Raw genomic sequence first — 21,809 nt, 5'->3', positions numbered from 1 at the left:
GGGTGTCTGAGCTCAAAGAAGGCCTAATCTGTGAGAATCGTAACTACTTGAAGGAAATGACTCAAATTCCTATCAGATTAGCAATGAGCTGAATAGGGTACAATTCAAGACAAACAAGGGGAAAACACTTACATTGAAGCCTTGAGCTTTGAAGACTAAGAGGCGGGGATGAGAACAGGGCGGGGAGCAGTAAATGATTAGGATGGACTAAATCAGCTAAGATAGCGGTACACGCAGCAGTAACCAGAGTCACCAGAATGAGTGTTATCTTGGCATTCCCAGACCAGCTAATGAGAGATTTTTCATATATGCTATAGTCTTTATTTTTATTTTTATTCGTTTTTGTTATGTTATTTAGATATTTAGATAGCAAATCAATTCAGGGCCGGTCAACTTCGCCATCCTATCCGCAGGAACAAAGATATTCCGCTCCCACATAGTGTGTTTCAAAAATATGTCGCGCCTGTTCAAGTTATTTCTATAGCCGAGATAGCCGCGCGGGACATTTCAACTCGCTGGGGCCGATGTCTCTTGACGATGAACAACAGAATGTAATGGGCCCACGGATTTCGTTTTTTGGATTTGCTCGGTTTAGATATGGTTCTGCTATCTACTCATATGTATATGTAGCTGGGCTGGCGTTGATTTCTTTCCCGGAAATAACAGGGCATAACTCCTGGCAAATATAAAAATGCCCTTAACCTGTGCGTTCCATTCTTTAGTGTATTCCATATTTGTCTAATGACTCGCAACGATCTTCCTGACCGGGACCGTCTATATATATCAGTTTGCCCAAACTGCAGCAATGCCCTCACCATTTCCCGCGCAGAGCCCACCTCCCGCTATCCTCTGGGCGTGAACAGATTCGAATGCCGCACCTGCCCGTACCAGTACATTCTCGATCGGACGTACTACGAACGAACAGAAATGAAGCGGAAGGAGGTTGCGGATGTGCTGGGAGGAAAAGATGAGTGGAAGAATGCTGATAGCATAGGAAGTGAGCCTTTCACCGCTGCAGTATATTCTGCTGCGGTTCCCTTCCACGCAAGCATATATCATTCTCTGGGATATTTATCTTCTAGGATTCCCCGTAATACCTGCTGAGTACATGTGTATACTGATGATTGGTCGTCATATGATATAACAGCACAATGCCCCGCTGAAGGCTGCGATGGTGACCGGGCATTTTTCTATCAGTTGCAGATCCGAAGTGCAGATGAGCCAATGACCACGTTTTTAAAGGTATGGACTACAGTTTACCCTCGTCATTCCAAACCCCGCCTTAGCTTTTGGGGATTGAAGCATTCAATACTGAGTTTGCAACAATTACAGTGTACTACGTGCGGGGCTCGATGGAGAGAAAATTAAAGATAGACATGTGTTGTCTATCTATTTAAGATATACATACAGCGTTTGCTGCATTGCGCTGCTTGCATTGTAGTTGTTGTTTCGATTTTGAGGAGCTGTTGGTCTTCTGTTGTGTGATGGATCAGGCGCATAGCGTAGTGTGTTCTCTTTTCATGGGAACTGAGATCGGAGCATGGGTACAGACTGGTGGAGGGGTTTCTTATAGAGTCTTTCTCTTTTTTTATATTGCTATTTTTCTTTCTATAAATATTGCTTCTACATAGAGAGCCATACTTTATAGCTAATACTATGTATCAGATATCAACAAATATTATTTTAAGATCTGCCCGCGGAAAAATATCTTCAATGTAATAACTAATCGGTTACATGTATCACTGATGACTGAGAACCATGGGAAAGAGCATGCAGTTAAATGTAAAGAGGCTGATGAAAGGTCGCTTTAGAAGTTCAGCCCCTTCCATGAAACAACAGTAGTTGGAATATTATAGTAAATGAAGTAGTCGAGCATGATTGATGGTAGTAGGGAGGGAGAAAGAAAAAGAGGTACCGCTTAATTTTTCATGCCAGCGCAATGCCAAACCCTGGATGCGCCAGTGGGCAATTGTTTTCGCCCCAATGCTCCCCCAACAAACGGCCATGGGGTGAGATTTCATGAAAAAATAAGGCAAGAGACAAGAGAACAAACAACATAATAAACTTGGGATAAAGGTAGATAACTCGGAAGCCAGGGGAGGGGCCTTTGCTATGGTACATCATTACATACCAGCGGACTGAATTTTTTTCGTGGCATAACCAAAGCAAATAACCTAGTTAACTATAGTAAGTTACCGTGCGAAAGAAAAGCGGGAAGTTGGGGGGAGGGCAGAATCTTTGTCGTTTAAACACCACGTGACATCCGAAAGGGGCCTAGCGCAATGCAAGTTTTCGCCTAGCGCGAACTCGCCTCCAGGCTCTTCCACTGAAACCATACAAAAACCCCTCTTCCTCGCACAAAAATCCTTTTTCTTTCTCCTTTTCTCTCCCCCGTCTGCTTCAGTACGTATTTCCCCTCCATTTTCCATCATCACATCCATTTCTATCCCCCTACACGCATCTGTTCCTCCTCTCAAATTCTTCTATCACCCTCTTCCAAATTTCCCTTGCACTCATCCGCCTAATTCTCGTAGCAATTTCCCTCTCCTGCTCTACCATATATCTCGCTCACTTTTCATCTAACTAACTTTCACATCAGCACCTCTACGCATTTCTGGCCGTAGTATCTGAGCGTTCTCCTGATCTCTTCTAGTCTCTTCCTAAGAACTACAAGAAATCAACCCTTTCCAACTCCTTTGACTAAAACATCCAAATACCTTCACAATGGGGTAAATTCATCCATCTTTCCCATCTACCCGTTTCTCTCTTATATGCAAGTCTACAGTCGACTAACTGACACCTATCTTCTGCTCTGCAGTAAGGAAGAAAAGACTCACATTAACCTCGTCGTTATCGGCCACGTCGATTCCGGCAAATCCACCACAACAGGTAAGCACCCTACTCGATAATCTCTCGAGCCTCGCGGTACACCTTTCTGTCGAAACGCATACTAACATAACTTGTCTCTAATAGGTCATTTGATCTACAAGTGCGGTGGTATTGACAGCCGTACCATTGAGAAGTTCGAGAAGGTAAGAAATCTATGATACTGAGAAGCAAAAAACTTTCATTTTGCTTCCACCCTTGTTCTGTTACCCCTCCTGTTGCGGTGAGATTCTCACTAGTGCGGTGACTCAGCCTTTTTTGGTGGTGGGGTAAATTTTGGTTGTTGTGTGGCATAGTCCTAGCGGGGCTTTTGCGATGGATGCTCCGCACAACACCCATGAAAACTGCCTCTCTGGGCAGGACTATAAGGTCGCCTAACCACCCACGAACCACCTTATTGGCCTCCTGCTATGCCTTTACTCTTTTTAATTGTTGTGAAACGTTTACATTGCTTTGAATTTTTTTTGTCTGTTTCCCGTGCCTATTTGCTAACTATATGATTACAGGAAGCCGAAGAGTTGGGCAAGAAATCCTTCAAGTATGCATGGGTTCTTGACAAACTGAAGGCTGAGCGTGAACGTGGTATCACCATCGATATTGCTCTCTGGAAATTCGAGACCCCCAAGTACAATGTCACTGTCATTGGTGAGCCTCATTATTATGCTTCTCGTACCTCTTCATATATATCTATTTTCTAACATGCCCCATTTAAAGATGCCCCTGGCCACCGTGATTTCATCAAGAACATGATCACTGGTACTTCCCAGGCTGATTGCGCTATTCTCATCATTGCTGCCGGTACTGGTGAGTTCGAGGCTGGTATCTCTAAGGATGGTCAGACCCGTGAGCATGCTCTGCTCGCTTTCACTCTAGGTGTGAAGCAGCTTATCGTCGCCATCAACAAGATGGATACCACTAAGTGGTCCGAGACCCGTTTCAATGAAATCATCAAGGAAGTCACCAATTTCATCAAGAAGGTCGGATATAACCCCAAGACTGTTCCTTTCGTTCCCATTTCTGGTTTCGAGGGTGACAACATGATCGAGCCCTCCGCCAACTGCCCATGGTACAAGGGCTGGTCCAAGGAGACTGCCCAGGGCAAGTACTCTGGCAAAACCCTTCTTGAGGCCATCGACGCCATTGAGCCCCCCACCCGTCCTACCGATAAGCCTCTCCGTCTTCCCCTCCAGGATGTCTACAAGATCTCCGGTATTGGAACTGTTCCTGTCGGACGTGTTGAGACTGGAGTCATCAAGCCTGGTATGGTCGTGACCTTCGCTCCCGCCAACGTCACCACTGAAGTCAAGTCCGTCGAAATGCACCACCAGCAGCTTACCGCCGGTAACCCCGGTGACAACGTCGGTTTCAACGTCAAGAATGTTTCCGTCAAGGAAGTCCGCCGTGGTAACGTTGCCGGTGACTCCAAGAATGATCCCCCCAAGGGTTGCGATTCCTTCAATGCCCAGGTCATCGTCCTCAACCACCCTGGTCAGGTTGGCGCTGGTTATGCCCCAGTCCTCGACTGCCATACTGCCCACATTGCCTGCAAATTCGCTGAGCTCCTCGAGAAGATTGATCGTCGAACCGGAAAGTCTGTTGAGAACAACCCCAAGTTCATCAAGTCCGGTGACGCTGCTATCGTCAAGATGATTCCTTCCAAGCCCATGTGCGTTGAGGCTTTCACTGAGTACCCCCCTCTTGGACGTTTCGCTGTCCGTGACATGAGAAGAACTGTAAGTTTAACTTTCCCTCCGAACCTCCACCGGTCAACACTCTCTGCCACTCTTTTGCTAATAACTCTATTTTCCATAGGTTGCTGTCGGTGTCATCAAGTCCGTTGTCAAGTCTGACAAGGCTGGTGGTAAGGTTACCAAGGCTGCCCAGAAGGCCACCAAGAAATAAACCTGACAACCACACCGTTCTTCTCTCTTAAAAAGACAATGCTTGGAGCAAGTAAGGGCACAATGCATGACCAGGTAACCTGATGGGACAAAGGGAAGGGCGTTGTTTTTTTCTTTCTTTTTCTAATCATCAATCGCCTGAATGAAAGCATATGTGCAAAGGGCGAAATTGTGACGACTGGGACTTAGTTGGATGCTCTTTCATGTTCTTTTAACCCCTTCCCCTCGCATCTGTTCTTTTGTGTCCCCCCCTAGTTTAAAAGGAAAAATGCCTGGTTCCTGTGTTTTTTTCTTCTTTTTATTAGATGGGTCACCCATTTCCTTTGTTATTTTCCTTTTTTTTCTAATGAGTAACTACGGATCAAAAATTTAAAGTATTAATGACCTTTTTCATGTTTAAAAGATTACCTTATTTGGTCTCTGCTATGTATTCTTGTGTCCTGAACACATCATCTTCAAGAAGGATGTAAAAGAGTTGTAATTGAAAGTGCATGAAATGTGTCGATGCTTGCTCCACCGCCAGCAGCCTGTAAGGTAGGAATCAATTGTGCAGCAGGGAGTAACCATAACATACAAATGTCCTCATAACTACTCCATACTCATCTCTTCCCACGAATGCAATACAGGATAAAAATACCCCTACTCTAATTACATAATTCCTGTTCAATAGTTATTCTAATCGGGGAGAAGCCGCGCATGGCTTATACATTATTCCGTTATTTTGCTGTGATGTTTTAGGTGAAGGTTGGTCTTGCTCTTAAAAATTTCTGGTTCCTAGATCTGCCACCAAGCATGTATCAACATCCTGGTCAAGTAACTTACTAGTAAATTAGTGCTATACCATTAGTGCTATGCCAGGTATTCCGCTGATATGTTCTGTTCTTGTTATATTGTCATTGCATTTTCGAGGATTTGAACCGGCATAGCTAATGTAGATTTAGTTCATCAAATCGTCATAAATTCTTACTCCAGCTTACGTATTCTTATTATTATTCCATGAATAGAGAGAAAATGTTTCGAACTATTCATAAAATGACGCACCTAAATCCAAGGTTTTCTATCCAGCTGCAACCGTTCCGTTTCATGGGGATTACCCGTGACCTGCTAGTAAATGCGACGACCCGACAACCCTTTGCCCACGGCCCAGAAAACTCATTAGTAACAGGAATGAGCCTGGGTCCGTCTTACGCCCCATCCGCCCCATCCTTGTGACTAAAGATGCAACGTCATAGGTTCGTGGGAAATATGGGGGGTGGCAAATAAGGGCCCGGACGTGGCAGTAAAGGGGACTAACAGAACTGCTGCTTAAAAGACGGGTGACGCATCCTCATCCTTTGAATTCAACTTCACTTGTGAATCTGCAACACCCAATCCCTCAACCACAGTCTTCATCTACATTTCCAATTTCAATTGTAATTATATTTTCATATCGATATTGAAGTGAAGAGACATTCTCTTTGAACATTCACAAGTCTGGTGGAACCCGCAGCTAGTGTCAATTAACAACCGAATATATTCCTTCGACTCCGCTTACTGCTCCAGACATTGTGAACTTACATGAGTTCTCCAGACTCGCATACTTATTCCCCCTCAAGAAAAACAAGATTTCGTTTGTTCCCGTATCGAAAAGGGAAGACGATTTTTCACATACATACTAACAGGGTAAGCAAGATATGCACGTAATGCCTTTTTACTGAAAAGAGTCAAAATTGCCCGTCGTTGTTAGCTCCCTCCCCTTAGAAAGGTCAATTTCGACTATAGGATCGCATATTTCAAATACGCAAAGAAAATCCCTTTCTATCCTATTCCCTGTCAATTTTCTTTTCCTTGTCTTTGTCTCCCCAATGCGATTGCTCTCCTCCGTTGCTAATCTGTTCCCGAACGAGGTGCATTCGCCCCCAATGATGTTTGTATCCTATGTTGCTTCCCCCAGCCTCAGTTGATCCTTTAACTATATATATAGTTCTCAGTGGCTTCAGTTTTTAAATCGCCCTCTCTCTGCCTCCGCATGACTGCGTTACTCATTGCCCTATAACTATGGCTTCTTATTGAAAATGATAGAAATAAAGAGAATCATTCAAACTAGTCGAGGGAGAACAAGGAGAAACAGAAGACCCCGCAGAATGAAATTGGACACAGAAGAGGAAGAAGAAGCAAATGGAAGTACAAAATGAAGAAAAGAAATACAATATTACTTCCAAAGGGAAGATTTTTCAGTTGAGCATGGATGTTGAATGATCCGTTCCCCTTGACCTTTCGCAGTTCAATACATTCCGTGGAAGAGCAGTTTTGCAGTCCTTGCTAAACTTGGTTCCCAAGATCCTGGCAGAGACTAATCGAACTATCAGTTTCCTCTCATTTTCCTGACCGTCCATTATTTCCTAACAGTCAATTAAGGAAAATGTCAACAAATACGTTTCCCACGGTTCCTCCTCGGCCATCCCGTTCTCCTAATCCCTCATCTCGAAACCCCGAGATGCCAAAAGTTCCACCCCGTCCAACCAGTCGCCGCGTTGATTGCCCTGCTTCTCTTAGCCGCGACAGCTATGCTCCGTCACCGCTGAACGAATTGCCAACGGGCCTGGGTCCAGCACGCTCTCGCTCAAAGGATGCCTCGAGATCTCAAACTCCAGCTCGTCCTCCTAGCGTTAGTCTACCATCTGTTGGGCAAGAAGGAGAGGAATATGAGAGTTTGCTATACCAGAATGCCAGTTGGGATGACCAGGGACAAAGACAAGAGCAGCCTGTGGAGACGCGGAATGTGCACCAGGATCTACATATTCACGCTCCCAGGCCCTCATTGCCGACTTCCACCGTCAAAGCCCAGGTGGCAGCTGTCACCCGAACCGACTTGCATCAGGCTGCCGCTGCGGGCTTCGGGAAAGCCGTATCCCCTGGCCACGATGAGACGGACCACTGTAGATCCAGGTATTCACGGACTAACGGCTCTCGTCGCGGATCTTCTACTGCGTCGACCAATCATCGGTCGTCATTACACCTTGGCGACGAAGGAGGTATTCCGGAAATTGGCCAGAGAGTGCCTATGGACCCCAACGCCGGCGATGTACAGGCCCCTTCACCAGCTCCATTTGGTGATGTTGCCCGTGATGTTGGGCAGCGATCTGGACGTCAACACCAACGAACTAAAAGTGGTCGGGAAGGTTCCCTTCCGCCTGGCAGTTATGGTCTCCATGGTCACGGAGTACAACCGAATGACAAATTTGAACAAGCATGGTATGACAGTCACCCTGACGAACTTGCACGGGAGGAGCAGGGTCAGTATGGACCTGGTCTAGGGAACCAGCGACCGGAATGGGCCATGAGCAGCAATGATTTAAATAAATTGGTTAGAACTTCTGCAAATAGAGGTCTCGGCCTAGGTGAGTATACGTAAATTTAACAAATAGGTGAAAAGACATTCTAACCCCTTATAGCAACTCACGCAAATGTTGTGGGCACTCCGGAAGAAGAAGTAGGATACATTGCGACCGATGAACTTGCGTCTCGGCTTGCTTCTCCACATGCTGGTTCCAGCTTAGCTAGAGGTGAGTATATTAAGTCGCAAAGTTTCATAGAATCTCCCCGGAAGAAATCTGTTCTTGGTGCATTGGATACTGAGCATGATGTTTCAACAGTGGATACTCTTGAGAAAGAGGAGGTAATCCACATCGACGAGCCACTTCATCACCAACATCACCCTGATGGATTTGCCCCCGCACCAGAGGATCATAAACCACATAATTTGCAGTCATTGGAAGAGCCTGGCTGGTGTGAAGACAGTCCTGATGAGGCTCCCGTTCTCGCGTCCGATGAGATCGATCCAGGTATTGAGCATATGCAACCTGCAGTCTCTCCCGTTCTTGAGCCCGAACCACCCAGTCGAACGCACAGTGCCTCCCATATGCGCCCGAGTAGCCGGCCCGTCAATATGCATGGTCCGGGACTGAACTTGGCAAGGCTCAACTCCCGCGGTGAGGAACGTGAGGAAATGAAAACGGCACTTGAAGACGTTCAAGAACTTGAACCTCTGTTCCCAGAAGGTGATGACTTGACTAAAATAACGTCTACAGACCGATTTAAGCGTCTTCCTGAACAACATAGGTTCCCAAGTAAAGATATTTGGGAAGATAGTCCCGATAGCTTACAACTGGAAGCTACTGTCACAACGCCTGATATACCAATCGAACTAAACGGTGCTGAAGACAAGTGCCAATCGGAGCCATCAGAACAGCAGACTTTACAGATAAGACCCAGCTCTCCATCCAAAGAGTTCCAGAGCCATCTGGAGGATGAAAAGCCTCCCAGACCAGACTCCAAGCAGCGATTTCCAAGTAAAGATATATGGGAAGATGCTCCTGACAGCCATCAACTCGTAACGACAGTTCAACATATTCCTGAAGAAGAGGAAACTACACCTACGTCTCCCCAACACTCAGTGAAGCCCACATTCCCGACTATTCCAGCTCGTCCCTCAAAATCAACAAACCTAAGTCCCGTAGAAGCGAAAAGCACAAGTCCAACCGAGCTCAGAAAACCTCCTGCAGTCCCCAACCGTCCGAAACCCAAGCCGCACCATCCCGCACGACTAGCAAGACCAGCATCGCACAACTCTGAAGAGAACCTACCTAAAACAATCTCTTCAAGCTCAGCTGAACCTACGCCCCTGCCTGCTACAAAACCTAAACCTCCCATCCCTTCTCGTCCCGGTGGATCAAAGATCGCTGCTCTGAAGGGTGGATTTCTCGCAGATCTTGAGGGTCGATTGAAGTTGGGGCCCAAGCCTCTAGAAAAGAAGGCAGAACCTGAAGAGCCGTTTAAGAAAGCGCCGCTAAGCGATGCACGGAAGGGTCGAGCGCGAGGGCCAGCTAGAAGAAAACCTGCAGTTGCTGCTGTCCCTGCTGCAGAACCCGCCAAAGAGTCCGCCGTGCCTGAGATTCGGTCCGTAGGCGCCTGGGATGTCTGGCAGATTGGCAGAGATGGGGTTCTCGTGGTTGCCAACGCTTCCCCCGGAATTTCTAAGTCTAAGTCACCGTCCCCGGATATACCTGAAGCAGCTATCCAAGTTCCCGCCGCGGAGCGTGCTGAACCCTGCGAACTTTCCCAAGACGCTACTATCCCCCAACCTCCTGAGGCGTACGATTTGTCAACGGAGACGACTTCAAAACCCGCTGCGGTTGATCACGATGAATCCTCGGCTACAGCTGCTGTTCGTGACTCGGCGTTATCGTCATCTTCGCCGCGGAGTGTACAGGTCCCTACGTCTATGTCGAGTCATGATGATATAGATGCGCTTGTCGAGGCGGAGATTGAGCCGCATGTTGATATGCCGTTGGCTGTGTCTGAACCTGCCGCACAAAAAACTATTTCCGTAGGCGACGAAGGGGAAGAGCAAACTTCTGTTGCGCCGGAGGTGGAGGAGAAGATTTCGCAACCATTGGATGGCGATGCTGCTTCTTCTTAAACTATAGGCTGGCAAGATAGGTGGTGCATTGTTGGTTGGTTGGTGTTATTGGTTATTGGCCCTTTGTGCTGGAAAATGGAAGAGGATATGGTAAAACTCTAACCCCCCGATCTCTCCAAAAGAAAAGAAGAAGGCAACACCTGTTGGACAATTGGAAGGGATGGCAACACGCAACCTTCTTTGGAACACCAAGGTTTTAAACACGATGTTAGTGACGATAGTGGTTATCTACCTGGTTTCCGCTCGAATCCGTATTCAGTATATAAGAATAAACGCTATAACCTATCTAGATAATGATCAATCCTAGTAAAATATCTCACAGATGCATGCATGTCTTTGTGTCCCTTCTTTTGAAATCCTAATGCTATATATACATATACAAGTTCATGCCACTAATAAGGCCTATTTTCAATCCACTGTTTCATCGGTGTTAGTAGGCAGATAGCGCATCAATATATATAATCTTTATACAATTCCTCTACGCCCAAGCACTGTGCGTATTAACTCTCCTTCCTAGTCAACCTACTATATAGGCACAGAGGGCGAGGGAGGGAAATAGACGCTGAATGGAGGAGGGGAGATCATGATCTTCCCTCCAAACACCCCCCCCCCCCCCCCCCTGGCCAAAGAGGCCTTAAAACACAATAGTCGGCCCCCATTCCAACCAAAACTTTAAAATCTTACCCCTAAACAAAAAATTCGTAGCAAAAAGAGCCGAAGTTCCATTGCACAACATGACAATGTATGTCCATAGAATATAAGACTTTATTATAACATTCGATGCAAAAATGAGCAAATTATAATCACTTCTACTTCTTACGCGAGGAACCCCTCACCCGTTCATTTTTCGATCCATTCTCCACACTCGCAGAAATTACCATTACACGCAATGAGCATTATCAACTCTGGGCCAAGTTGCATTAAGGGGAAGATTTAGCAGAAGCAAAGAAGCACCAATATTAAACCCACCAATGCCAGATGGGCAGGTTGAGAGCGGAAAAAAAAAAAAAAAAAAAAAAAAAAAAAAAAAAAAAGAGGGAAAAGATATGCGACTGACTGATCAGAACTGGAAAAAGCTCTGGAAGATATACGCCGGAGCCCCTTTCTCCGGGAGCCCGCCCAACAACAGCAAAAACAATTACCCCATTAATCAATAAGAAAAGAAAAGAAAGCAGACGTACAATGCTAATTGCAACGAATCTCAAAAAGACAAGTAGATACATACACACCAAATAATAACAGGGAAATTGCGCGAAACCTAGGCACCGTGAACACACGAGAGGGAGAAGCATTGTGATTCTAAAGGGAGGGAATAAGAATTGACAAATGGAAAACCGGAGAACAACCATCTCTGCTGTGGTTTTTTTGTTTTGCACATGGAAAAGGAGCCTGATGTCACGTGAAAACTTGCCCCACTCAAACCACCGGCACCAAACGGGAGTGAAAACCGAGGATGACAAAACCCCCACCCACCCACCAATACCGCCATCCGTACAAGAGACGGAAAGAAACATATATATATATAATATCGTGTATGTATGTATGGTTATGTTTTACGGGAATATATCCAAATGCTGTTGACACTGTACTGTACAATGACCCCCCCCTGGCCAAAAATCTGCAGGACGAAATAGTAATCAAGCGGGGAAGATAAAAAGGACAAACGGGAAGGGGGAAAAAACATGTGATACAAAAGTAAAAGCAATTCGTTAAGTTTATTTGCGGAAGTTCTCCACTCCCAATATCGGGATCTCAACCGCATCGTCGCTGGGGACCCCTTCGTCCCGTCTCCGTGTGAAGAAATTATCGCACTCGCAAACAACCAGCGCCCACTCCGCCAGGGCTCGGCCGGCATATTTGCTTGCTGCGAGGGGATTATGACTGTGCTCTTCTCCGCTGGAGAAGTGGCTATCTTCAAACGAGGTGACGAGCGTCAGAGAGGGTTTTGGGATAGACATGTCTGCATCATTGGCAAGGGCTGTAGTAGTTGCTGATGCTGATAGTGTTGCAACGGCTGTGGTTGTTGTTGTGGTTGTTGAGGTTGAGGTTGATTTTGAGATATGGTGGTTCATCTCGCCACTCTCGCTGTCCGATCCGTCATCTGAAATGGTGCTGGATAGAGAGTTGGAGACGGATTCGGACGCTGAGTCGGTGGCTTTTACGTATTGGGTTCGGAGGGATTGGATGAAGGTTTGTGCGGGGAGGGGTAAAGTCGGCGGGGATAGGCGTCTGTCCTTGCTTGGCCATCTGGAACGATCGTTCCACTGGAGGGAGAATCGGAAGGTGTACTTTGGAGGGTTCTTCTCAGCGAACAGTTGATTTTCGCTTTCGAACAGCCCATGATCGCCAATCGCTATATCGTCCCTCATGCCGCACTCTAACTCGTCAGAACTATTTCTGGTTGGAGTTACTTCCCCTGGTTTCGCGTTGGAGGAACCGGCAAATATGGTTTTAAGTGATTTCCATCTTTTCTTCCCCGCTGGGGGAGGTGACTCGGAACGAGTATTATTTGTCTCGATGTCTGGAAATGCTCCGTGTCTTGTATACGCTGATAGCTGGTTGGCAGAAGGCGGGATGATATTGTCCAAACAGACAAAGAGGGAGGAAGTGGGATGGTAGTCGTTCCTGATGATAAGTATTCGACGCCCTGGTGCTGGGCTGCAAGGTGCCGTTGATAGTGGCGGCTGGAATTCCCTCTCTGCCCTTGACTTGCAGAATAGAAAATAGTTCCATACACCACCAAGCCTGTCTAATAAGGTATTGTATATACGTCTATAGTGGAGAAAAAAAAAAAAAAAGGTTAAGTCAAATTTCTAACCTGTTGTTTCGGACTTAAATTTTTTGTTGAAAGCGCATTGGTACTCACATATCTAGTGCGGATGGTTTCCCCTCATATCGTGCCAGCCGCCAGCATAACAACCTCTGGAAATAAGCGCGAACCATCGGACTCCAGTGATTAAAATATCGATAGAAATAAGTTTCGTTCAAGAGAATCCCCAAGCACAACGCTTCTTTCTTCTCTTGAGTCCGATTGATCTCATTCCAAATACAGTAAATGAAAGCAAAAACTCTCACTTCTGTAAGCGAGTTGTAGCTTTCCATCATTTTCTTGCAGACATCTAGCCAAAAGTCCCATTCTAGCAAATCTGGTTGGCCGGTCGACTCGTAGTATGGCGGGATAACCGAAACAAGCTCCTCTACAAAGTCAAAAAGGACAAAGCATGCGTTGTGATCAAAGAGGGAAACTTTTTTCGTGGCCACCTTCAGAGTAGCGCAGAAGTCCTCCATGAACATTTGCTTGATAGACGGTTCGAGGGAGCGATCAGTCACGATATCCTTCAAGAGGAGGATCAGGCGGTTCTCGGACATGATGCGCAGCAAGTTTGCAGTGCCTAGGGATATCGCGGAGGCTGAAGCATCCGCTCCATCAAAAAAGTCATCAAAAGTCGTAGAGGTTGCTGCATATAGATTTTCAATTGACGTAGAAGTTGACTGCTTATTGAGAGTGTGTTCCAAAACAGTCAATATCTGAGCGTGAACCGAAATTAACCCTGGGACGAAGACATACTTCGACCTTTCACATGCAGCGGGTACAAACCCGGCGACTAGAATGTGAAAATGCTTGGCAAAAACGAAGAAAAGATCAGTGTCTCGTCCTGACCAACGAGAAACCCATGGGCCTGACCAATTAACGTGAGTTGCGCCAAGTGGTGGGGATGTCTTCTGCCGCAGACAGCGAACAAGGCCGGCATGAGACGTGAAGCTTAACGCTCGAAGCGTTGCGGGGAAGAAGGAGGAGATATATTCGGACGTCTCAACCCTGGCCTTTGAGCTGCTGTCCATACCGAACCCACCTAGAACCCTTCGAAGCGTATCTGGAGTGGTGTCCCACAGCCGCACGAGAACGTCTGCAATACCGGGACAGAAAAAGAAGGCATAAGCGCAAGTCTTGCCAGAGAAGGTTACAAGACTAGCTGGTGTTTTCCTCATTGACAATTTATCAACGCAATATGAGATTTGTGACAGGAGGTTTTGAGCAAAGATATTCCGTATGTTGTGATGTATAGAGTCGATGAGAAAGTCCGTCCCCGCTGACTCAAGGGAGGTGTTGGATCTTGAGACGAGGACTCCATTGTTGGATACTGTAGGTGTAACAGGCAACGATGAATTTTGCAAGGTTGGAATCCGCCATTCTGGTCGTGACATGATTCCAATTATGGCTTCTAGGAAGACTGGTCTATCGACTCCACTTAAAGATTGACTAGTCCTCCCATTGAGTACTTCAAGGAGTCCCGTCCACCATTTATTCAATATGGTTGTCCGTCGATCAAGGTCTTCGGGCCGGAGCGTCTGATTGGACGGGTGGTTCGCATAGCGGGAGATGAATGGAAGTACTGATGAGCGGAGGACATTGGCCTTGAGGGAACTATTCTTCGAGTGGAACCTTGGGAACTGTTAGCTGACACGAGAAATGAATTGAGTTAAAAGAAAGGAAAAATGGATTATCTTACTTTTGATAATCGGTGTCGAGCCCTCTAAAGACAGACCACAATTGATCCTTTTTCCGAGGTGCATCTATCTTGAGTTGGGGTAATTGAACAGTCCGTTTATGAGGAACAGGCGGAATATCATCATTTGACCCAGCCGGAGACCCAGTGAGCCGTTCCAATGAAACTTTCGCCCGCAGTGATTGAAGGGAAGGGCGTTTTTGTGTCCCGGTAGGAGCCTCCTTTTTCGGCTTGATTCCAAAGGTGCCCGATTTCCGATTGTTTTTTACTTGGAGGCTATTTCGACGAGATTTCTCCAACTTAGTGGGCGGCGCAGGCTGGTCCCCTGGTTTTTCTAAAGAAGCCATTTCCGACGATGTGCCGCTCCCAGCATTGGATTTTGCATCCTCGACCTTAGCTTCTTTAATTGCTGCAGGAGACGGGGAGCTAGACGACTTCCATGGTTTACGAGCAAAGGTCGCAATTGTGCTTGATACTGAGCGGGACTTCGAAGGCTTTTCTACAGACGAAGAGTTCCGAGTCTCTCTCGAAGTTGATGAGGACGCAATTGGAGCAGAACGTGCTTCAACGTCTGTGTTATTGTGAGACGAAATGGGGAGTGAGTCCTTCTTCTTTGGTCTGCCTTTCGATAGGTGGATAGACGATTGGCGTAAAACTTGTTTACCTGTCACAAAGCTATGTGGATCCAGTTTCACCACACTTTCAGCAGACTGGAGTAAATTCGTCTCCGAGAGCGTTCTCTTCACATCGAATTGGCTTTCCGTGGGTTCCAGTGCCGGTAGGTGATTAAAGCTAGCCGAGCGTGAGAGAGTAGGGGAACTGGCGCCATTTTGGGACTCCGCAGACGAGTTAGGCATGCTCTCAACGGAGAACAGTCAACACCTGGGGAAACGTGGAGGAGGGGTGGTATCAAGGGGGTGTCTCCGGAGATATGGAAGTCAGTCAGGCGGAGGTCCCGGGATCAAGGAGAGACCAGCTCTCCGCAGAGAAGGTTTTGGTTTTAAAATGCGCACCGTCAAACCATTTGTGGGTTTGCGCTTGGGACGGGCTTTGTGCGGGCGCAGCGGGGGAGTCTCTGCTTCCTCTTTGTGGAAGAATCAGATAGCAAGACGTTGTTAAATGTAAAAAGGGGAAAAAGGGCGAGGGCGGTATGATAAGAGGACAGAGGTAACGACGGCGGGTTAACAGAAGAGCCGAAAGGCGTGGGAAGCTGACGAGACAGCTCTGACGCTGTAGATGGAGAGAATAATTGGGTCTAGTTAGCATAGAGTAGAAAACTATGAAGGACGGATCCGGGACAAAGCTACTCTCCATTCTCTCCTACTAGGCTAGGCGTTGACGGGGAGAAGCAAAAAAAAAAAAAAAAAAAAAAAAAAAAAACAACAACGGGAAGTGTGTTTGGAACTTACAGTCTGGCAATTTTACATCGACGAGATTTTGTGTGAATAAACGGAGATCACGTCCTCGTCCAGCGCCATGAACTGGAGTACGGAGGAGTAGAGGTTGGTGTGCGTCAGGAGGTGACTGAAGGGGAGCAGAGCGGGATACACTCAAAATGGGGGGGTGTTTGTTCAGATTTGCGGCAACGACAGTAAACGGGGGAAAGGGCGTAGAAAGAGAAGGGGGCAGGAGAGGAGGGAGGGGGGAATTAGAAAACGAAAACGAGAGTGGAGCCCAAAGGACGAGGACGAGGAAAAGACAAAGAAGCCAAATAGCTTCAAGCAAGGGGACAGGCAAAGCGAGGGAACAAAAATTGAATTAATAGAGAGGCAGAGGGCGGAGGAACGAGGAACGAGGCTTTCAATCTGGGAGCGCAAGTGGTGGTTGGTGCCAGACCTCGGACGGCTGGCAGCAGAACAGAACAGGCAGAGAGCAGCTGGCAGAATAAGTTGACAAGCGGTCGGTCGGTCGGTCAGTCAGTGTGGGTGGGTGGGTGGGTGGGTGTTGTGACTGAGGTCATTGATGGCACCACCCCCCCCCCCAGCACGTTGGTTGGCGGGATGTGGTTGGTTGCTATTTCAGTCCTGACATAACAACTAACTCAGGCTCCCACGCTTCCGAGGGCAGAGGCTTGGGTTTTATTATAGCATTGTATTATTGTTGTTGCTGCTGTTGTTGTTGTTGTTGTTGTTGTTGTTGTTGTTGTTGTTGTTGTTGTTGTTGTTGTTGTTGTTGTTGTTGTTGTTGTTGTTGTTGTTGTTGCTGTTGTTGTTGTTGTTGTTGCTGTTGTTGTTGTTGGCATTGGTGTTGTTGTTGTGCTTATTATTATTATATTTAACTATTACTATATATTATTATTATTATTATTATTATTATTATTATTATCATTGTTATTGTTCTGATTCTGATTCTTAGTCCGAGTCTTCTTATTATTGATAGATAGTTCAGCATTTCCCGCTTTCTCTCAGTTTTTGTTATTACTTCTGGAGGTACAGCAGCCGTTGAATCTTGTTTGACTACGCCCAAGTGCATGGCAGCTCAGCCCTGCGCCGTACCCTTCAGCCTCGACGGAGACAGTTTAAGAAGAGAGTTAAAAATAAGAAAGTATGTGGGGAGGGAAGGGAAGATCTGAGGCTGTCGTTGTTCTTTATCACCCCGCCTGATTTTATTTATATCTTCTGGGTCTCGGTGAATGTGGCGATTTCCGTCATCATTTGTTGTTCTCCAGATTCACACTGCCAGCGTCCATGTCTCGTTAACAAGCTTATTTGCTTGCTTGCCAACTTTGCATGCAACCTACCCATCATTTCACAGACCTATCGCAGGTAGGTTATAACCTTGCAACCAAGGTTTTTGACAACCCCCCGGCATTCCGGTTATTACCCACATGTTTGACTATTCAATGATCAATGCAAAATACGGCGCCGCCCGGCACCCAAACATAGGATCTCAGATGTCAGGTTCTAGAACTAGCTAGAACGTATGCACAAGTCATTCTCTCTCTCTCTCTCTCTCTTTTTTTTTTTTTTTTTTTTTTTTTTTATGGTTTTTTAACCTACCTGTTCTTACTGGCTGTCGCAATTGTGTATCTAACTTATCCGTAAAAGAGCCAAGACTTGCCTTCGTGGATCCAAGGCCAGGTATGGGGCTGATGTTTCGCATTAAGACAATCTTTTTGCCGGAGCTTCCTCTCTTTCTTCTCTCTAACATCTCTTCATTCCCTGGCCTCCAATTCATTCAAAAGAAATGGCAATTGAGATCTGGTGTTTATCGTCGTCATTAATCCGACATATTCAGAATATTGCTGTTGCAGTACATACAACCGCTTTTATATCTCTGTTCGGCAGGGTCAAGGCCGCACGAAGGATATCCCTTTTCTTATACTATTGTCCCATATCGCTTCCCCGATGGGTTTTGAGAAGTCCAAGGCAGGAAACGTCTTGCTATTGTTTAACCAGTGTAAATCCCCTTGGATCTGATTTCATACTGTACATTCGTCAGGAAAGATCTTGTATATCTGCGGACAATTCCCAGCATTTGGCCTAATTAAATCCGCCGCGCACAGTGCCAGTTTCGGTTGAATATAGCATGGAGTCCCCAGACCAAAATGAGATACGAAACGAATGGAGGGAAAAGATAAAAGAAAGATTGGGTGTAAAAAGTATTTGGAAATGTATATATCTTTACAGGATTTCCCGTGTCGTTTCAACACCGACGACACACACACACACACACACACACACACACACACACACAAAGGATCTATTCAAAAGAGATTTTCTTGTCCTGCAATTCTATCTTCTTAATGGGCAGCGGGTGCCTCATCTTCATCCTCAAACCAATCCTCCTCGACGGGAGCAGCCTCGCCGCTAGCCGCTTGGCCTTCCACCTCGACCTCTTGGGACTCGTATGCCTTCAGATCAGCGGCGATGTTGGCCTCCTCGGGGGACGGGGGGGGCTTGGGGATGCTGAATTTCTGGACGTGCGCATCGGCATCGGAGGGTTTGGTTGGTGGGGGTTTGTAGGCGCGGAGTTCGCGGAGGTACATATCCTGTATGAGATCGGCTGGGAAGCGGTAGAACGTAGAAAGAAGTTTTTATGCTCGCGTTAGTTATCGGGAATGGTATGCATGCCCGGATCTTTGCGTGGGCATATGATATGCATCATTCAATGTGAGTATATATACCTTGTCTGATAGGGGTAGCGATGAAGGTGCGACGGGCAACCCTAAGAGGTTGTCGGGTTGTTCGGGCCAGAAGAGAGCCCTGGAGTACGGTCAGTCACGGCCTTCGTTACCCGGGGAGTTCCAATGGCTCCTACCGATGTTCTGAGGGATTGAGACATCATGGCAGTCGACATCAAAAGACGACAAGACGGTGGTTAGCGTGGTTGCGGCGGGAGAAAAGGGGAACAACATCAAACCATGATCGAATTTTGCTGCTCATTATCCGGATCGGGCGTTGTTGGTGGGAAGCACACGGCTTGGCACTGCTGACTCATCAGTAAGTCAGTTATCATCATCACGTGAACACATCGCCCCGCCGTCCGTCCCTACCGACCTTCTGGTCAACTGCAACCTCGCGCAATCAACCTCCTCCCCCCGGTCATCTTACAACCATCTCTCCAACCCCGTCAACCCATCCCCATCTGAGTCTCTGGCCGTGAATACCTGTCTGCTTCAAATGTGCCCGCATCGCTGCAGGGTTTGGATGTGTTCTGAGAAGCCTTAACCGATAGTTGGCACCGATAACGACGCCTGTTTCGTGCAACATCTGACTCGTTTTCAACCTCAGCTTCGCGGGGACTTCAGCAGTCCGGTCTTGCCTCGACAACTCTGACGGGGGGGTGTCGAGAGTCTTCATTTCACGGGGTTGAACCTTTTGCGCCGGGGAGCTTGAGCACCGTTCTGTGTGAAACTGTCGTAGTAGTTCGTGAAAGGTAAAGCTGAGATAGATTTGCTATCCTTTGGGTTTACGCGGTGTTCTCATACAGCTGTTTGAGACGGCCCAAGAGTCATCCACAATTCATTTTCTAGCTCTGCCTACTTTGTAATATGTGATCTTGAGATGAGCGTTAAAAGGATACTATAGTTATTTGATGAAGCTAACATGATCGTAAAAGATAGTGGATGCTTCCTCCAGTCGTCAAGACGTGGATATATAACGCTTGCCACTCGTCCATTCCTTTCATTTTCCTTAAATCCAGACCCTCTGGGCAATCAGACCCTGTTACCCTACAGTCGCCAAACTGTATTCGCCATTGTTCATACGTGTGTACGCCTTGCAACATAATCTCAAAGTTTCTTATAAGACTATCAAAAGGCGCCAGCGTGACCGGTTGGGCGTCAAAAAGATCTCCACGGCGAAGAAAATGGCTGCTGTGGGGACCGGGTTACGAAGTGAATCTGGCATTCTCTGGAAAGAAAACCTTGCTGCTTACTTGGTGTGTCCCGAATGCAGGGAAACGCCTCCCAATCTTGTAACCCCGGATTCTCATGAGACCATCTGTGGAACCTGTGGTCTCGTCTTGGCAGACCGAGAGATTGACCAACATTCTGAATGGCGTACCTTCTCGAACGATGATCAAAACAATGATGACCCTTCTCGTGTTGGAGATGCCGTGAATCCGCTCCTAAATGGTAACCAGCTTGAGACTCAAATTTCATATGGTGTTGGAGGTTCTCGAAGTCGGGATTTGCACCGTGCCCAGAACAAAATGTCCAGTGAGAAGACTAATAAAACTTTACTGGCGGCGTACAAGGAAATTGGTGCGCTTTGTGACGGGTTCAACATCCCGAAAAACGTTGCCGATACTGCCAAGTACTTGTTCAAAATTGTGGATGACGCAAAGGCATTCAAGGGGAAGTCGCAGGATGTGATCATTGCTGGCTGTATCTTCATTGCCTGTCGCCAGTGCAAAGTTCCTCGAACCTTCACGGAGATTTTTGCCGTAACACGGGTTACGAAGAAGGAAATCGGGCGGATCTATAAGGCTCTTGAAAAGTTTTTCACTGCCCAGAACCTGGAGCGAATCAATTCCGTGGTTTCCAGTGGCGGTAAGATTTCGCTCTCATACCATAACAAGAAGATAACAAGATTTTTGGCTCCATTTGAATTCACCCAGAACTAATTTAACGTGAAAAATATTCAGGTGTTCCTGACCCCAACGAGACTTACACTGCCACAACCTCCACCAAGCCTAGCGACCTCTGCAATAGGTTTTGCAATCTGCTCGATCTTCCCTTCCAAGTTACCAACGTGTCTTCTGCGTTGGCTGACCGAGTTACATCCACTGGTGAGCTTGCCGGTCGGTCTCCATTGTCTATCGTGGCAGCGTCGATCTACATGGCTTCCTTTTTGATGGGTCAGGGAAAATCCGCCAAGGAGATCTCCACCGTTGCGCATGTTAGCGATGGGACGATCCGGGGAGCCTACAAGCAAATCTATGCTGAGAGAGAACGACTCATTGACCCCGCTTGGATCAAGGATGGTAAAGGTGACATGAAAAATCTTCCTCCCAGCTAGATCTATGATCGATACCGATTGATATTGTTGGTTTGATTACGACCTCCCGGAATCTGGGTCGATACATGAGACAATATGGGAAAGAATGAAATGACCTCAGGAGCACACGATAATCAAATATTACCCCATATCTCAGCTCCGATCAGCGAAAAGGAAAAATAAAGAAGAAAAAAGAAAGGAACCAGATTTTATCATATACGACCAAAAACAGTTGTTTGCTATTTGCTTTTCTATTTCTTTTTGTCCTCTTTTACCTTTTTTAAAAGCTGATTTGATATTTTGATGCTTCTCTTGGTTTTTTTCCCCCCCTCACCACTCCGACAGCAGGTTGAAATGACTCAGTCGGCGTGCTCATGTTACCCAGATACTGAAAGCCCAGAAACCTACCACCAGAACCTCCCCTTCCCGGACAAACGGAGAGTTGGTCGTCGTCAAAGTCCGCTGTCCTAAGGATAGACGGCGGTGACCAAACAAGGCGTGTGGGGCAAGGGCATATTGTCTCAGTCTCCAAATTTGTTTGACTACGAGCAAGAGGGCCAATATCGCTTCATGGGGTAGTACTGTTTTGTTCACGTCATCAGGTTGGTCA

The 21,809-nt window shown here is 46.8% G+C and overlaps 6 protein-coding genes across 6 annotated transcripts; 3 read left to right on the top strand and 3 right to left on the bottom strand.

Annotated features, from left to right (window-relative positions):
* Nucleotides 1-741: 741 nt before the first annotated feature.
* Nucleotides 742-4,788, top strand: PAAG_11418 (elongation factor 1-alpha; the record flags this gene model as incomplete). Its single annotated transcript, XM_015847071.1, has 7 exons — nt 742-997; nt 1,148-1,242; nt 2,823-2,889; nt 2,974-3,032; nt 3,393-3,531; nt 3,601-4,619; nt 4,699-4,788. 7 exons carry the CDS (start codon nt 742-744, stop codon nt 4,786-4,788), a joined length of 1,725 nt encoding a protein of 574 aa, XP_015703333.1.
* A 2,400-nt stretch (nt 4,789-7,188) lies between these two features.
* PAAG_02022 (hypothetical protein) lies at nt 7,189-10,248 on the top strand (the record flags this gene model as incomplete). Its single annotated transcript, XM_002796088.1, has 2 exons — nt 7,189-8,167; nt 8,222-10,248. 2 exons carry the CDS (start codon nt 7,189-7,191, stop codon nt 10,246-10,248), a joined length of 3,006 nt encoding a protein of 1,001 aa, XP_002796134.1.
* A 1,715-nt stretch (nt 10,249-11,963) lies between these two features.
* PAAG_02021 (hypothetical protein) lies at nt 11,964-15,613 on the bottom strand (the record flags this gene model as incomplete). Its single annotated transcript, XM_015844520.1, has 3 exons — nt 11,964-13,020; nt 13,115-14,692; nt 14,760-15,613. The coding sequence occupies 3 exons, from the start codon at nt 15,611-15,613 to the stop codon at nt 11,964-11,966; spliced, it is 3,489 nt and encodes a 1,162-aa protein (XP_015701524.1).
* Nucleotides 15,614-16,850: 1,237 nt separating this feature from the next.
* Nucleotides 16,851-17,858, bottom strand: PAAG_02020 (hypothetical protein; the record flags this gene model as incomplete). The annotated part of the gene is made up of 2 exons (XM_015844519.1): nt 16,851-17,014; nt 17,756-17,858. The coding sequence occupies 2 exons, from the start codon at nt 17,856-17,858 to the stop codon at nt 16,851-16,853; spliced, it is 267 nt and encodes an 88-aa protein (XP_015701523.1).
* A 640-nt stretch (nt 17,859-18,498) lies between these two features.
* On the bottom strand, nt 18,499-19,558 carry PAAG_02019 (hypothetical protein; the record flags this gene model as incomplete). Its single annotated transcript, XM_015844518.1, has 4 exons — nt 18,499-18,761; nt 18,883-18,961; nt 19,119-19,187; nt 19,310-19,558. The coding sequence occupies 4 exons, from the start codon at nt 19,556-19,558 to the stop codon at nt 18,499-18,501; spliced, it is 660 nt and encodes a 219-aa protein (XP_015701522.1).
* A 508-nt stretch (nt 19,559-20,066) lies between these two features.
* Nucleotides 20,067-21,220, top strand: PAAG_02018 (transcription initiation factor IIB; the record flags this gene model as incomplete). Its single annotated transcript, XM_002796084.1, has 2 exons — nt 20,067-20,751; nt 20,847-21,220. The coding sequence occupies 2 exons, from the start codon at nt 20,067-20,069 to the stop codon at nt 21,218-21,220; spliced, it is 1,059 nt and encodes a 352-aa protein (XP_002796130.1).
* Between the last annotated feature and the right edge of the window lie 589 nt (nt 21,221-21,809).

Source organism: Paracoccidioides lutzii (assembly GCF_000150705.2).
Source record: "Paracoccidioides lutzii Pb01 unplaced genomic scaffold supercont2.4, whole genome shotgun sequence".
Taxonomy (NCBI): domain Eukaryota; kingdom Fungi; phylum Ascomycota; class Eurotiomycetes; order Onygenales; family Ajellomycetaceae; genus Paracoccidioides; species Paracoccidioides lutzii.
This window is presented reverse-complemented; position numbering and strand designations above follow the sequence as displayed.